At 44.3% G+C, this 17,386-nt stretch overlaps 1 protein-coding gene across 1 annotated transcript in view; it reads right to left on the reverse strand.

Moving 5' to 3' along the window:
* The window catches only part of LOC140504695 (uncharacterized), a 179,634-nt gene that overhangs the window by 33,607 nt on the left and 128,641 nt on the right, over positions 1-17,386 (reverse strand). Inside the window, exons 59-67 of the mRNA XM_072610020.1 lie at positions 17,223-17,351; positions 15,730-15,891; positions 15,168-15,332; positions 7,378-7,543; positions 5,488-5,672; positions 2,383-2,475; positions 1,497-1,701; positions 815-1,002; positions 521-618 (exon numbers count right to left, since the gene is read on the reverse strand). Of these exons, the coding sequence (XP_072466121.1) occupies positions 521-618; positions 815-1,002; positions 1,497-1,701; positions 2,383-2,475; positions 5,488-5,672; positions 7,378-7,543; positions 15,168-15,332; positions 15,730-15,891; positions 17,223-17,351 (1,391 nt within the window). The remainder of the gene's footprint in view (positions 1-520; positions 619-814; positions 1,003-1,496; positions 1,702-2,382; positions 2,476-5,487; positions 5,673-7,377; positions 7,544-15,167; positions 15,333-15,729; positions 15,892-17,222; positions 17,352-17,386) is intronic.

A 17,386-nucleotide genomic window follows, 5' to 3' on the forward strand; every position in this document is an offset into this window, starting at 1 on the left:
AGAAGGGGCACAAATTGGCTGGAACGCTGGCTATGGGAAAGGGAGTAATATGAATAAAAGTTGGAGGCAGATTGGGGAAAGCCTTGAATGCCTAGATCAAGAATTCATCCTTTATTTGAGAGTAAGTGATACATTAAGAAGATTATCTGGGTAGTGGTGTGGAGGGTGAATTGGGGAGGGGGGAGATCTCTTCAGCTTTTGGCTTCTTAGGTCAAACGGGAAAAGCCATGCTTACTCTGCCTAGCAGACAAGAGCACTGTGGGGTTTAAAATTAAATAACAGATGAGAGAGGCAGCAAGGGGGATACTGTAAAGGATAGAAAACTGTTCCCAAGGAAGACCTGGGCTCAGATCCCACCTCTGACACATACAGGCTCTGTGACCTTGGTCAAATCCTAGGCTGTGGTCTATAACTATTAAGTAGATGAGTGAATATTGATCTTCAGGGCAGAGGAAATTTCCTCTCCAGGAGTTCCTGGTCCAGAACAACCACCACAACAAAATGCCTCTTTCACCCTTACCTTGCGGAGAAGCTGTAAATACTGGACAAGGGTTTCCTTATTCTTCTTACTGCACTGGAGAATTTGGCTTCTGCCCACTTCAGTATCTGATGGGCAGCCTGGGGAAGAAGAGGTCAAAACAGCCACGTAAAAAGCCAGCTTCCCACTCTCTCCAAATATGGTTCTTGTGGTTGCCCCCTCACTCCCAGGGTGATTGGCTATCAACCTAACAGGGTTCCTGAGTCACAACCCACTCTCCATCCCTGAAGGAGGGGGAAAAGGGGTGGGATGAGATATATTATGTCTGGGACTCACCAGATCTAGGGCACCCTTGACAGCTTGTAGAGACAGCAGGATTGGCCTCATGAGCCAGGTGTCCTTCATCCCTGAGGGCACAAAGGCCTGCATTCTCCTCATAGTCTCCTCAGTCCTTTCCTGCCATACCTCATCCAGGGGTTTGAGTGTGACTTCGTAGTAGGCATCCTTCAGCGTAGCTAATGGCTCTGCAAGAGTTAGCCATCTCTAGCCCTCCAGCTGGAGACCTCTAGGACCTCCCCTGGGTGCAGGACAGCAAACCAAAGAGGACAAACCTTTCCAAGCCCAGTCCTACTCAAGCAGGGGTGGGGAACCTGCAGCCTTGAGGCCATATGTGGCCTCCTTGGTCCTTGACTGTGGTCTTTTGACTACGTCCAAGTTTTACTGAACAAATCCTTTTCTTAAGGGGATTTGTTCTATGAAGTTTGGATTCAGATTTTGAGAGTAAGGCCTCTCAAATAACTTGAAGCAGGGGTCTCAACACCTCAGGTAACAAACAAGCACTGGCCTGAATACCCAGACTCTAGAGTAACCCAGGAAGTCACTATAAAGGCAATTGTTTATTCCCTCCCTCTCTTTTTTCTTCTCTGCTTGGTTCCTAGGAGATTCTGTGAGGAATATCGGGGGACAAATAGGGGAGCAAAATGAGACTCAGAGGAGGAGCTGGGGAATAGTCACTTACTTTGCAGCTCATTTTGCGTCTGTTCCATAATGGTTTGGAGCCTCTCCAGGTGCAGGGGGAGGTGATGTTTCAGCATCTGCCTGGCTGAGCTTTGCCTCCACAGTCCAGCTGCTGTTCTGCCTCCTGCCTGGAGTGCTCTCACAGCAGCCTGGGACATCTGCAGGCCCCAGTGAGCTGCACTGTCCAGGAAATCAATCTGTGGCACCTGCCAGCCCAGAGAGGAAACCCCCTACTAACTGTCAGCAGCTCTGAAGGCTGGAGAATCTCCTGTAGCCCCTGTCCCCTCCTGAGAATTCAGGCCTGGAGTTTCTGGGAAGTTTTGACTTCATTCCCAGGGCACCAGAGCTTTTATCTGGTATAACTTTATATTTGGAGAAGTTTCCCTTTATCTCACAAAGAGTGATGTTAGGGTGGAATAAGGGATTTTCCATCTACAGGGCCACTCCCTGATTCAGAGAACTCTGCCCTAGACTCCAGAAATAAGGTGGCAGCTTGCAGAATAGAGCAACCCCACCCCCAACTCATGTCTTTCCATCACCCCACAGTCTTCTGATCCCTTATATCTCACTCTCATTTTCCTCTAGCCTCTAATATTTCTCCTCCCTTAGCCTGCATTTCACCTAAATCCATGTCCGTCAACCATCCAGTTCTTCCACTGTTTCCATAGCTAGGCAGGGGAACAGGTCTAATAGTTTCATGCTCTCTGAGACAATCTCACCTTCAACAGAAGGCAGAATGAATGCAAAAAATCAAGCTGAATGAAAGAGAAAGCATGGTTGAAACTTTGATGCCCTGTTAACAAGCTAGGATTCTTCCTCAGAGAGTGAGTTCAGCCCCTAGAACCATCCAGCAATAGAAGATACCAGGATTGGCTAGGCCAACGCACCAGATCCCGGAACTCCTGAAGGTAGGTGTCAAACACCTGGAACTTCTCCACGAGTCTGGCTTGTAGATGAGACCCAACCTCGGCCAGTTTGGACTGTGGGAAACACAAAAGCAGGACTGGCTGACGTAGAGACAGCATGAGTTGGGCTTGTTATAGGCTATTGAAGTAGGAGCTAGGGTCCAAGAGGCAAAGGCTGAGGAGAGCCCAATAGGTTATGTGAATAGCCCATTCTCGTCATCTATTTTATCTACTTCAGGAAATATGTATAGATACGGAAACAGATACACACATATACACACGCAAACATATACCTATACATATATATGTACATAAATACACATATACATGTATATACAGATAGAGCTTAATAAATGCTATTTTCTCTCCTACTTCTACTTCTTCCATGAGCTATAGATTGTAAATAACTCACCCCTCTCCTTCAGTGGGACTCCCCATTAGTCCCGTTAAGGCCCCCTCCTTTGACATGTAGTGAGAGGTTTGGACAAGTTTACCTCCATTTACATATCTATATATACATATATATACAATATACATATGTAAATTCCCCAAGAATAAATATATTATGTATTTTTCATGTTTTCATGTTTTAATATATGTATACATATATGTGAATATATCCATATGTATATACACACAAAAATATATGCATGTTTGCATGTGTGTATGAATGTGTGTGTGTATGTATGTATCCTTGGGGGAATCTGTAGGTATTAAATACTTGGATCTTCTCCATCAGAAGGAGAGAAGATGTACAGGAAGCAGGAATGTAATGTGACATCTTCCGCTTGGCAATTTTCATCTGTTTAGATGGACCTGTGATTTCAGTGATTTGGAAATTCCCTTCAACAATGTAGATTTCCACCTGGTCCTGCCTGTTCATGCTGTGTGGCTCTTGTCTATGTTGTCCCAAAAGTTTGCCCCAGGGGCCTATCCTGAAAGGGAAGCTTTAGACATGGGGGTTTGAAGGGAGAGGGAGAGGGAGAGAGGGAGAGGGAGAAGGAGAGGGAGAGGGAGAAGGAGGGAGGGAGGGAGAGAGAGAGAGAGAGAGGGAGGGAGGAAGAAGGGAGAGAGAGAGAGAGAGAGAGGGAGGGAGAAGGAAGAGAGAGGGAGGAGGGAGAGAGAGGGAGAGGCAGAGGCACTAAAAATCGGGTTTTGTTTGCTTAAGCTTTTAACACTTGCAATTAATTATTTAATTATATTAATATAATATTATGGTATATGGTATAATAATCAATTAATCAAATGAGTCAACAATATTACAAGCAATAATCCTTGTACCTGGATATCACTTTTATTTCCAGACTTTCCCAGCAATTATCCTGCCCTATCTTCACACTCTCTCCAGCCTGGGTATATGCAAACGTTAGGGAGTGTTCTTCCCACGGGACAACTGAGAAAAAGAAGGCCCCAAAGAGGTGGGCTGACTTCTCCAATATATTATAGACCATGTAGGAGGTGGTGGAGCAGAAACGTGAGCCCCAATCTACTTCCTCCCACCCCAGGTCTCTTCTAATTTAGAACATCTACTTATTTGAAACCAAAAAAGGAGACGTGAGGAGAAAGGGACTGGAAGCTATCTGTCCATCCCTAACAAAGAGGGAAAATATGTAAAGAAAAATTCCCCAATGGATAAATGGCCAAAGAGGGAAATTTCAGAGGAAGAAATTAAAGTTATCTATAGTCATATGAAAAAATGCTCTAAATCACTATTGATTAGAGAGATGCAAATCAAAACAACTCTGAGGTACCACATCACACCTATCAGATTGGCAAACAGGACAAAACAGGAAGATGATAAATGTTGAAGATGTGAGAGAGTTGGAACACTAATTTGTTGTTGGTGAAGCTGTGAGCTGATCCAACCATTCTGGAAACCAATTTGGAACTATGCCCAAAGGTCTATAAAAATGTGCATACCCTTTGACCCAGCAATATCGCTTCTAGGGCTGTATCCCAAAGAGATCATAAAAATGAGAAAAGTTCTCACATGTACAAAAATATTTATAGCAGATCTTTTTATGGTGGCCAAGAACTGGAAATTGAGGGGATGCCCATCAACTGGGGAATGGCTGAACAAGGTGTGGTATATGAATGTAATGGAATACTATTGTGCTATAAAGAAATGATGAATAGTTGGACTTCAGAAAAACCTGGAAAGACTTATATGAACTGATGCTGAGTGAAATGAGCAGAACTAGGAGAACATTATACACAGTAACAGCCACAGTGTGCCAGGACTGTTTCTGATAGACTGAGCCCTTCTCAGCAACACAAGGACCTAAAACATTCCCAATGGACTCGATGCAAAACGCCATCCACATCCAAAGAAAGAACCATGGAATCGGAATGCAGAATGAGGCAGACTATTTTCTCTTGTGCTATGTTTTGTTTTGATTTTTCTCATGGTTTCTCCCGTTCGTTTTAATTCTTCTATGCAACATGACTAACGTGACAATGTGTTTAATAAGAATACATGTGGAGGGAGGGGGAGGAAATGTAAAACTTATGGAAGTGATTGTTGAAAACTGAAAACAAATAAATTAAATTTTTAAAAATATGTAAAGAAAAGCCAAAGATGATGCCTTTGTCATCGCTGAGTCTTGACTCTCCAAACTCTCTACCTCCTTCTCGTCATCTAACATATTGCCCCTCCCCCAAGCTTCTGCCCTGGGGCCTTTCCTCTCCTAATTGGGGACCGCCATTTTAGGAAAGACCAGCCCCACATCACATCTCTCTTACCTCAGTGGTCCAGATTTCTTCTCCTCACCCGAAGCATTACCTCACTCAGGTACCCCTGCTCCCTACTCATTTACTAGTACCTTTATGTAAGTTGTTTTCCTACATTACAATGGACGTTTATTGAAGGTAGGGACCAACTTGTTTGATTGTATTTGTACCCCTGGTACTTAGCCCAGTGCCTGGCACATAATAAATGGCATATTTTCTGATATCTACCCCTTCTCTGAGCTGTAGATTCATAATGACCTGTCACTCTCTCCTCTTCATCAGGCCCCAGTCAAGGATTCCCCCCCCCCCCCAACACACACATAGTACCACAGGGAGGAGAAGCCTGTGCAAGCTTACCTCCATGTTTGCAATGGGAGTGATGCAGCCGTGCGCGGCCAGGCTTAGACTCTGGTTGGCAGCCCTGAGGACCACCTGGCCCAAGTGTTCATTTTGCCCACCACTGACAAGAAGCACAGCCTCAGCCTTGGCCACTTGCCTTCCATCAGAGCAGGCACTGATTTCCACACCCTCCTCCTTTGTCCCTAGGGCAATGAAAGGACAAATTGATTCACTAGGATGCTTCTCATCTGGCTACTCTGACACTGGGCCCTGAAGGGGGAAGGGCCACACTCATAATGGGTTGGATATAAACTATCGAACATGTATGTACACAGATATGGTTATGTACAAAGCAGAAATAAGATAATTTTTTTGGGGGGGAAAGGGTATTAGTGTGCATGCAAGTAAGTGTATGTGTGTGTGTGTGTGTGTGTGTGTGTGTGTGTGTGATATCAGGAAAGCCCTCATGTGTGTGTGAGAGATATCAGGAAAGCCCTTGTGTGTGTGTGTGTAATATCAGAAAAGCCCTTGTGTGCATGTGTGTGTGTGTGTGTGTGAGATATCAGGAAAGCCCTTGTGTGTGTATGTGTGTGTGTGATATCAGAAAAGCCCTTGTGTACGTGTGTGTGTGTGTGTGAGATATCAGGAAAGCCCTTGTGTGTGTGTGTGTGTGTGTGTGTGTGATATCAGGAAAGCCCGTGTATGTGCGTGTGTGTGTGTTTGTGTATGTGTGGGATATCAGGAAAGCCCTCGTGTGTGTGTATGTGTGTGTGTGTGAGATATCAGGAAAGGCTTCATGGAGAAGGAGGCCCTTGAGCTGAACCTTGAAGGAAGTTAGAGAGAGATGGTGGTGAAGAGGGAGTACATTCTAAGCCTGGAATGGGAGCTAGCCAATTCACAGGACTGGGAGCACATTTTGGCTCTCCTCACAGCACTTAACAGTGCAGGCCACACTGCCGTCTAATAAATAAATGGTGAATCAGACTGAAGTTAGATCACTGGGTAGAAGTGCCAGGGACTTAGGTCACATTTGTACTCTCAAAGTGATGGTTTCCCTAGGAGCAGAGAGGGATATCAGCTCCAATCAGGGTAAGTCCTTCAAAGTAACTGAAGGTTGTTTCCAAAGAAGAGATGTGAGAAGACATCCCTTCTCTCCTTCCCCTGCTCATTTGAAGATGTTGCGGTCCACAAAGGAATAACTTGGTGGGAAAGGGGAAGGGATATAGGAGGGAACCTAGGTAATATAATAAATGATATTTAAAAATCTATCAATCTTTTAAATGTAGATTTGTCTTCTCTTGTTTGAGTTTTCTATTCATTACAATCTACCATCAGCACCATCCAATATTCCTTTTACATGTTTTGATGGCCTAAGGACAGACTAAGAACAATGAACAGGCAGATTTTGGTTGGATATAAAGAATATTTCCCTAACAGTTACAACTGCTCCTAAGTAGAGTACCTTCACTTGCCAGTTAGTGAATTGGCTGGATAAACCATTGTTATAGAGCGGATGCCTCTTTAGGCATAAATTGGACAAAATGACCCTAGAAGGCCCTTTCAACTCTGAGACTCTATGGTCAAACTTTTCTTTGCATAATATTTACATTTCAGTTCAGGTTTTTTCAGTCACATCCAACTCTCTGTGAACCTATTTGGGGCTTTCTTGGCAAAGATACTGGAGTGGTTTGCCATTTCTTTCTCCATCTCATTTTACATATGAGGAAACTGAGGCAAATAGTTAAGTGACTTGCCCAGGGTCATGCAGCTAGTAAATGTCTGAGGCCAGATTTGAACTCTGGACGATGAGTCTTCCTGATATAAGGTACAGCATTCTATCTACTGTGCCACCTAGCTGCCCCAAAATACACATACATGTTCCCAAAGGTTGCTGATGCCTTCACCTACCTTTTCCATATGCCAGGTAAGCCCGGAGACAGTTTGAGACCCAGGAAGCTGTCAGCTCCAACTTTTCCTCTCTTTCCATGCTCCCCTGTAGCAGGACTATGGTCTGAGAGGCTGATTCAGTGACCCTTCCCAGCAGACTTACTTGCTGATCTCCTGGTGCCTTCAGCTATGATTAAGAGAGAAACTCAAGTCTATTGGATTGATCATAACCCTCTCCTACCTTTGTCACCCAAAGGACCCAAAAAAGGTGAGTCTGAGGATGTGCTAAGTAAAGAGAGAAAGAATAACAGGGCTGACCATCTTTCTTACACCTTCTCTGGCTCCCCAGTTTCCCTCCCTTCTGTAGTTCTGAATTATAAAGAAGTGGAGGAACATGTTAGGTTCCGAAGTAAAAGAGAGACTCCTTATATAGGGGAAGAAAGTGGTCCTCTAGGTAATGTGAACATCACACCAAGGGCTCCTTGCCCCCAAAACATCTCCAGCATTCACCTGCCATACCCACTTATTAAGAGTCATAACATCAGTCCTCATCTTTAAAATGAGGCCAATAAGGAGAGTGTGGTACAGGGGGGTAAGAGCACTGAATATGGAGTCCAAAGACCTAGGTTCTAATTCTACCTGTTTCACTACAGAGGGAACATCTGTCACTTGGGTGACCTTGATCAAGTCACCAGGGCCTCAGTTTCCTCTTCTGTAAAATGAGCGGGTTGTACTAGGTGACTTCTCTGGACCTTTCTATGATATCCTATGATATTTTATAGGACACAATATATAACGTGATCCACGCTCAGCTTGCCTTACAGGGCTGCTGAACATCTCCTAGGAGAAAAAGTTTTCCAAAGCATTTTGAAAACTGCGTAGCATCCCTGTATGCAGGAGAAGAATCATAGCTCTAGATAGAGCCAGAAAGGAGGGCATCTAATGCAACTCCCTCACTTTACAGCTAAGGAAACTGAGGCCCAGAGCAGGTTAAGTGACTTGTCCAAAGTCACATTGGTAGGGTCAGAGCCAGAATGTGAACCCAGGACCTCTCTAGTATCAATGCACTTTCCACGGTCCTATGCTGAGGTTGCTATTTCTATCATGGGAGGAAGTAATAGGGATAGTTATTAAGATTTTCTGCAGGAATGGAGGCACTGGGGCCATGATGATGGGGAAAAGCAGCCCATCTGTCTATGGATTAGGGGCTGAGTATGACCAAGAGGGAGGGACGCTTCTCTAAGGAAATAGGGACACGTTTCCCCCCAGGGCCTGCCGCTAGATGGCGGTGTGATGCAAGCAGAAAAAGCCTGCCTCCCCTCCTCCACCCATCCCCAAAACGGAAATTGGACACTGACCGAGAACCCCAGGACTAGCCCGCACTGTACTTTTGCATAAGAGTAGAAAGAGGGGACACCAGTGACCCGAGGAATGGGAATGCTGACCACCGTCCCAGAGCCCTGAGGACCAGGATGCAGTTTCGGGTCCAAGATCAGAGACCCACCAATTTGATCCTCCTAATTTCACAGCCTCCTAGTACTGGAAGGGACTTCACACACTGGCTAGTCCAACCCACTTATTTTAACAGATGAGGAAAAGAGGCCCACAAGGTTCTCTTTTCTTTGAGAATAGAAAGCTGGGAGTAAATTTAATTGTGCCCACAACCCAGAAAGACTTGCTCAAGGTCTCACGGAAAGCAATCATCAGAGGTGGGATTTGAACTCAGGTCCTTTCCCTCCAGAGCCACCATATAACAAAATCTGACTTTTTGGAGTGTCTGTTAGAAGAGCACATGGTCATCACCTCAGGACTCCCTGAGGGAGCTTCATTTCTGGACTGCATGAATGCACTGTGAGGAAGAGTGGGGGGAGTCTGCAGTTCTTTCCCAAACTCAGGGAGTTATAACTTAACACTAGGTGGAAGTGTTAGGTAACCCATTCCTCCCACTCCTCCCTCCCACCCAGGTCCTCTCCTTTAAGAACATAAAGCTAAAATCAAGCTTAACTGTGCCCACAACCCAGAGAGAAGTTATGCCAGGCAGAATCTGATCAAACAGCTGTCATCCCCATTCACATGTTGTTGTATGCCTGTGAAATCTGGACATTATGCCAGGAAATTGATTCTTTTCCATTTGAACTATCTTGGGACAATTCTGACGATCACTTGGCAGGATAAGGTAACAGACATGGGGTCCTTTCTCAAACTGAACTGCCAAACATTCAAACTCTACTGCAAAGAGCACAACTCTGATGGGCTGGTCACACTGTTTGAAAGCTGAACATACATTTGCCTAAAAGATTATTTTGTGGAGAACTCACACAAGGCAAGTGCTCACACATAGGTCAGAAAAAGCCATCCACGGACACTCTCAAGGTCTCTCTGAAGACCTTTGGTATTATGAGACTTGGGAGACACTGGCACAGGACCACCCAGCTCGGCGTACCTGCATCAAAGATGGCACCGTGCTCTCTGAGCAAAGCAGAATTGCAGTAGCTCAAAAGAACACGAGATGCACAAATTTAGAGACATCTCCACTCCAAATGTTCATACGTACTATTTGTGCCTCACCTGTGATACAGCCTTCCAAGCTCTTATTGGTCTGAACAGTCACAGTCTGACACACTGTACCTTGACCTTAATGATGTCATTTTGGTCCTTTTTGAGAAGAAAGGGAAACAATCAACCATATGCTTGGGGCATTGGGATTGTTCTAGAAAACAAGCGGTGATCCTTACACCCTTGCACACACGCATTTACATGCAATGATGTCTACACAAAGGATAGAGGTGAAAGGCAAGTGCTCCACCATGCTTTGGGGTGGCAGACTGGACCTCCATCCCCAATCTCCCAACACTCATTCTGTTCTCATCCTGAAATGCACACTCATCAAGTCTCTGCCTCTCCTTCCATCTTCTAGAATTCTCAGTATCCAGTCTAGTTTTTAATCGCCCCTTTGCATATACAACAGCATTCTGCTCACTTCTGACATCCCTCAATTCTCTCCCTTCCCTCAGTGGAAAACAATCAATTGTTCCTCTTTCTAGTCTCTCCCACAACCAGGAGAAGGATTCTTTCAATGTTCCAGTCAGTGGCGTCTAAAGCTTTCTCCCCTTCCAGCCCTGCAGTTTTCCTCTCTCCAGACCAAAATCCCTCCTCTGAGTCCCATTAATACCCCTTTCTCTTTGGAGGAGAAGAGGGGACCCCTGCTTCTTTGCATGTTCCCAACAGAGAAATACCTAACACTTTCAAGAATTCCTCCTGGCCTAGGGGACTTGATATCAGTTAATCCATTCCTTTTTGCTGGGTGGGTGAGTCTGCAAATTAAAAAGGCTCTGATGGCTTGTCACAATGCTTTGTTCAGCTCTGGTCAGAACTCCTTTCCATAGGCACTAGCCTCTTATCCTTTCCTCAGAGGTCTAAACAGTGCTGAGGGAAGCCATTCCAATAATTCCTCCTATCTGCCTCTTGTCCACCTGAAGTGAAAGTTGAGTTTAAAGGTACTTCCCACAGGGATTTTCCTTCTCACCTCCATCTGTAAGGCCTCTCAGAACCCCTATACTCCTCAAAGCAGGAACGGTGCTGATCAGCCCTCCTCTCTCCTGATTCTGATACTGCATAGAATGATACTATATACAGTTTTAAAAATGCGTTGGCCTATATTTTATGCTAGGAGATGATCACCTTGGAGCTGAGTTCATTCACAGCCTATTCCCAGGCTCATAGACATACAGGGTATCCCAAAAGTCTTAGTGCAATTTTAAGTTATAAAAGCTGATTAGGACTCTTGCAACTCCCTACATGACTGGGATGGAACCTTAGTTCAATATCTAGTCTAATCCTCTCATTTGACAGATGAGGAAATTGAGGCCCAGATGGGAAATGGCTTGCCTAAAGTCACACAGGCAACAAAGTGGAATCCTGAAAAAAATCCAAACGCTGGCCTTGGGAAAGAAAATCATTGTCCAGATCTCCCATGCAGGTAGATAATCCTCATGTAGGTGGCACAGTAGAGAAAGCACTAGACCTGGAATCAGAGAGACCTGAGTTCAAATCCTAGCTCAGATACTTACTAGCAGTGTGACTCTGGGTGAGTCACTTAACCTCTGCTTATTTAGTTTCCTCATCTGTAATATGAATGAATAAAAAATTAAATAGTAGCACCTACTTCCCAGGATGGTGGTGAGATTAAGATAAGACAATATTGATAAAGCTCTTTGCAAACACTAAAGTGTTATACAAATACTATAACGAGGATGAGGATGACGACAAGAAAGTCATTTAGTCTCCACATTGCAAACACAGGCATGGGAGACCTAATATGGCTATACCCTGGGGAATCCAGGTTTCTACTGACCTCTAGTGGCTGTTTCCCTATTCTCTCCTGCTTGCTTATATTTTCCCCCCTTTCCCATCTTGATTCTAAGGATCACTGACAAATCGACCAAATGATCCAGGATTTCATATCAAAAAACCAGACCATGCCATGCCTACAAACTCTGGGAAGCTTGTCAAGGCCAGCCTTTGGGTCACAGTCTGTCTTGTTTTTAATCTATTTTAGGCACTTTAATAAATGCTTTTTGGTTGACTGATTGTTTAGCCAGATAACTCTGTCCATTAAGCCTTCAAGGGTTGTCTAGATAAGGTGTTCTTATGTTGATTTATGCATGGACCTTTTCGGCATCTGGTGAAGTCTACGAATTCCTGCCAGAATGTTTTTAAATTCATAAAATGGAATACATAGGTTTTACAAAGGAAATCAAAAGATGTAACTTTTTTCCCATTCAACTTCATAGACTTCCTTAAAATATTATACCCATGAATTAGACCCTAGTCTATAGTTACGTACACTTCTACCTACTCATCTGAGTCTTTCTTAAAAACTTACGCCAAGAAGGTACCCTTCTTAGCTCCAAATAACTCTTAAATCAGTCAACGGTCTAACATTCATTGTTGTAGTTCAGTTGTTTCAGTAGTGTCTAACTTTCTATGATTTGGGGTTTTATTGGCAAAGGTACAGGAGTGATTTGCCATTTTCTTCTCCAGCTCATTTTACAGATAAGTAACTGAGACAAACAGGGTTAAGTGACTTGCCTAGCTAGTAAATGTCTAAGGCCACATTTGAATTTGGGAAGATGAATCTTTCTAACGCCAGGCCTAACACTCTATCCACTGCACCACCTAGCCACTATTCTCACATCCTTACACACACTGAAAGCCCAATTCTTTCCTTCTATGTATCAAAGGTACCATCCAGTCAAGTTCGATTCCACTCAGCTTTCCCATCATTGAAAGTTACCTTTGTCTAACTCATTGAAAACGTGTGTGTCCTGGATAAAATAACCCTAGGAGGCTAAACTTTCCTTGAAAAATGATCAAGAAGATAATTCTTAATCTGCAGAAAAGTATCCCTTCTCTCCCCACTTCTCTCTCTTTTCCATGGGATGGGGAGAACGGTGGACATGACCAGTACCAGGATATCTCGCTGAGCCATAATTTAGCAAAGATCATCTACCCATCCAAGGTGACAGATAGTGCAAGGGAAGCTGTCTCCGTATTATTGCTGGAATTGTTGTGAGGTTGCCTGGTACCTACTACACCAATCTAACACCCACCAGGTACTCTCCGTTTTAGGAATGGAAACCCAGAGGCAAATTTAAGCTGGATTTATAAACCCAGATTAATTCAAATAAGCTGTACAGACTTTTACAAACCACTACTTGCTTGGTATTCGTGTATACTGCAGTCACCAAGTCATGAGCGTTTAAATGATATACACAGCTGTGTATATCAATTAATCAACAGACATTTAAAAAATGCCTATTATATGTCAGACACTGTGCTAGGGATCCAAACAGTCCCTGCCTTCAAGGACTCTCTCCCTTATTGGGGAAATCGAAGTATATATATGAAAATCTTTTTGAATTCAAATCCAGTCTCAGACACTTGCTAACTGTGTAACACTGGGAAAGTCATTTAACCCAATTTGCCTAGGACACACACATTTTCAACCAGTTAGGCGAAGGTAACTTTCAACAGCTGGGAAGCTGAGTGGGACCAAACTTGACTGGATGACACTTTTGATACATAGAAGGAAAGGACTGAGCTTTCAATGTGTATTCTTAATATGAGAACAGCAGCTAGGTGGTGCCATAGTGCTGGATTTGGAGTCAGGAAGACATCTTTCTGAATTCAAATTTAGCCTTAGACACTTACTAGCTGTTTGACCCTAGGCAAGTCACTTAACCCTGTTTGCCTCAGTTTTCCCATTTGTAAAATGAGCTGGAGAAGGAAATGGCAAACCACTCCAGTATCTTTGCCTAGAAAACCCCCAATGGGGTCACAAACAGTCAGACATGACTGAAAAGTGACTGAACCTGTAGGAAATGGCATTTGAACTATTTGAAGAAAATCAGAGACTGTCTCTAAGAGGCAGAGGTGAGGAGAGAGTAAAATCCAGGCATGGGAGACAAAAAGTGCAAAGTTCTAAAGGTAGGAGGTGCAACATGATGGGAAAATAGGAGCAAGAAGGTCAGTTTGCCTGGACCAAAGAGTTCATGACATGGAGCAAAGTAGTAGGAAAAGACTGGAAAGGCGGGTTGGAAGCTGGTTGTGGAGGGCTTGAAATGCCATAGAGTTTGAATTTGATCCTTAAGGTCGCAGAATCCTATACGACATAAATCGGTCAACAAACATTTATTAAGTAGCTACTATGTGCCAGGCACTGGGTTAAGTCCTGGGCATGCGAAGAAAGGCATGGGACAGTCCCTACTCTCAAGGAACTCATAGTCTAAGGAAGAAGACAATATGCAAACAACTATGTGTGGCTGCGGAGGAGCTATGGAAAGAAGGCACTAGTGCAGAGGTGGGGAACCTGGGGCCTTCAGGCCATATGTGGCCCTCTAGGTCCTCAATGTGGCCCTTTGACTGAATTTAAACATCATAGAACAAATCCCCTTAATAAAAGGATTATAAATATAATAATAATATAATAAGACCAGCTAGATCTACACTGACCACACAGAGGAGAGAGCCTAGGCAGATTTCCCTACTTAGTCTAAAATGTCTCCTCTCTGTAATCTCTGTCTTTTTTTTTCCCATGCTCTGGAACTCCCAACATAGAACCTGCTCCCTGCTCCCCCAGCACATACCTCACTTGCCCTGCCTCCAGAGGTCCTAATTAACAAGACCCTCCTTGTCCCTCCCCTTCCCCCCCACCAAGAAGAGTAATCAATCACTTCTTTTAATCCCTCCTCACAAAGGCATGGGGGATCTTCTTGGAAAAAGGCACCCCCTCCATCTCTCCCACTCCCAGGCTTGCAGGAGGCCTCATCTTTAGACAATAAAGCTCTGATTGAAGCAAATCCCTGTAACTGAGTTCACTTCAAGGGAAGCACCATTGGAAAGAATGTGATTCACTTGTAAATGAGCTAAAATGCCCTTGATGAGACAAGCAGGGTTATTTAGGCATTATTCACCCTGGGTTAAAGACCAGTTCCTTTTGGTTATGTAATAATACCTCACATTTGTACTTGATAGTTTTAAAACCATTCCTGATGCATTAGCTCATATGTGACAGGCAGTGTGACCCAGAACTGACTTCCAGGGGTCACAAAGGGAATTACTGTCTTAATGAGGACTAGAAAAATGTCACCCTAAAATCAAAGCCTAATGGATCTTCAAGGGACAGGATCTGCCTGCTCTTTTAAAGTTTAGGGGAACCAAACTTTAATGGCTAAACTGAATGGCTAAATTGGGTTCTCCCATGCTCAAACCTAAGGTAAAAGGAGGGATGGTACTGAAGGGCTACTCACCTCTAGCTCTCCAGAGAAGTCTTGAGTCTTTGGAGTACTATGGTTCCTGAGGGTCAAGACCAATACCAAACCATCCCCAGGGTCTGGGGCGAGGCGGAGCAGGTTCCTAGATTGTAGCATGAAGCTGCCTTGGTTCAGTAGGTGTTCTCCAGAGATTACAACAGCCTGGAGACAGACAAGGGAGCAGTCTCTAAACTGAAATCTGAACACTGAATCCATCCCCTCCAGGTTGGACTTCCTCTCCAAAACAAAACTCAAAAGCAATTCAAGAAAACCATAGGTTCTGTGTTCAAGGTGTGAAAAGGCATTTCAGAGAGCCATATTTTGTAAGGTTGGCTATGGAGTTACTGAGCTGGATCAGTAACAAAATGAAAATGATAGGATGAAAGAGACAATATCTTTTAAGTATAATTTGGGCTAGTGCCTGGTGGGGAATAACCCATGACCTTTGTTGTAGTTGTGGGAAAACTAGCCTTATCAAATATCAAATCAGTAGCCAATAGTATTCACCCCACCTTCCACCCCCCAAATCCCCTTCTCCTATGGAGTAGGAGTGACTTACACTGGAAAGATCACAGAGTCCCAGTCTGAGAGAATGGCTGAGATGATTGAGGTAGTTAGTCTCTATTTCTCCCAGGAAGGTTTGCTTGGGGCAGGAGGTCAAGAAGATATTCTCTAGAGTCACTTCTGCATGGAGTCTATCTGACAGCAGTGGCCGCTGTCTCTGTGGGGAACAGGATAACCAGGGAGGCTGGTGGCAGACTTTTCAGTAAGGAAGAAAATACCTGCTAAAGTGGGATCTGAATTCCTGGTCCAAACATTAGGCCAAGTGTGTTGGCAGACCCTAGGGAGGCACACTCTAGTCCTTACCCTGAGAACAAAGGGAATGAGTAATAGCGGTATGTTCCCCACCACACAGGGCATGTCTACATACCCATACTACCATTTATGTATGCCAATGTATGTAGGCACGCCCAGGTACTGTTGGTTTTTAAGGGGGAGTAAGGAGAGCCTTGCAAAAATGTCTCCCCTTATAATCCAGTCTGTTATTGATGTCAGAAATTCCACCGTTAGATTTCATTCCTTTGGCTTAAAGGAATTATCTCCACTAAGAGGGACATATGACTGAATGGGAACACAATTGTTATTTCCTTAGGATAAAGGAGTTTATCAGATTCAAAGTTAGTTTTTATGGTAGTGGGACAGATCCTGAGGGGAGGAGGCAGAAGGGAAACAAAGCAGAAGGATCCTTTTCCTCTAGGAGGTAGGAAGAGAGGAAGTAAGCCAGAGGAGGTAAGAAGAAGGAAAGGGAGATGAGAAGACAAACTTCCCTTATTTCACAGTTCTTTCTAGCACTAGCTCCATCCCAGCTTCTGGGAGATGAGAGTTCTGAGCTGGCTATCAGAAGGTCTGGAGGCTGTCTGTTGAGAGCTCTGGACGCAAGGTTTCCTCAAGCTATCCCAGGTGCCCTGGCAGATAGCTGTAGGAGTCAGACTTTGGGCCTTCTCCCCTCCCATTTATGTGCCCCCCAAAAATGCCCAACTATGTCCCTGTGTCCTGTCCTTAGCTTCCCACGCCCCAACACTACTAACATCCAAGCCATTCACAATATCTCTCTACTTGGGGCATCCCAGAAAAAAAGACTTGTAGTGTGGGTCTTGAGTGACACTTTCCCCTGTGACACTAGCCACCATGTTGTGGATCCTTGAAAAGCCAAAGATGCCCAGAGTAAGTAACCACAGTCTTCCCCTGTGGGGAACAAACCAGTTTATCTATGAAAGGACTGAAGAAGCTTCTTGTCTTCTATTCCCAGGAAATCTAGCACCATGGAGGTGCTATGGTTGAAAAAAAAATAAACAAAGGTGAACACTGAAAGTAAGAACCAAATCAATTCTCATGCCTGGGATATCTCAGGTGCCATTTTCTATGAAAGAAATGAGACTGAGTTAAATGGCCTTCCTTCCAGGTTCATGAGAATAAGTCATTCGGAGATGATAGAAAACAGCCCCCCTCTTCCTGGCTGTCACAGCATCGCTTTGGCTTTTCTCATGTTACCTCATATTTCAGACTTTGTTTGACTTTCTGGCTGTCCCAGGACAGATCAAGAAGCTCGCTGAACACCACTGCCGTCTGAGTTACAGATCCACAGGCCTTGAGATTGCCCAGGGTCAGGAATTTCTGGAGCTAATCAAGGGAAAAGCATTGGTATTAATGATTCT

The sequence above is a fragment of the Notamacropus eugenii genome, chromosome 1 (genome assembly GCF_028372415.1).
Source record: "Notamacropus eugenii isolate mMacEug1 chromosome 1, mMacEug1.pri_v2, whole genome shotgun sequence".
Lineage (NCBI taxonomy): Eukaryota > Metazoa > Chordata > Mammalia > Diprotodontia > Macropodidae > Notamacropus > Notamacropus eugenii.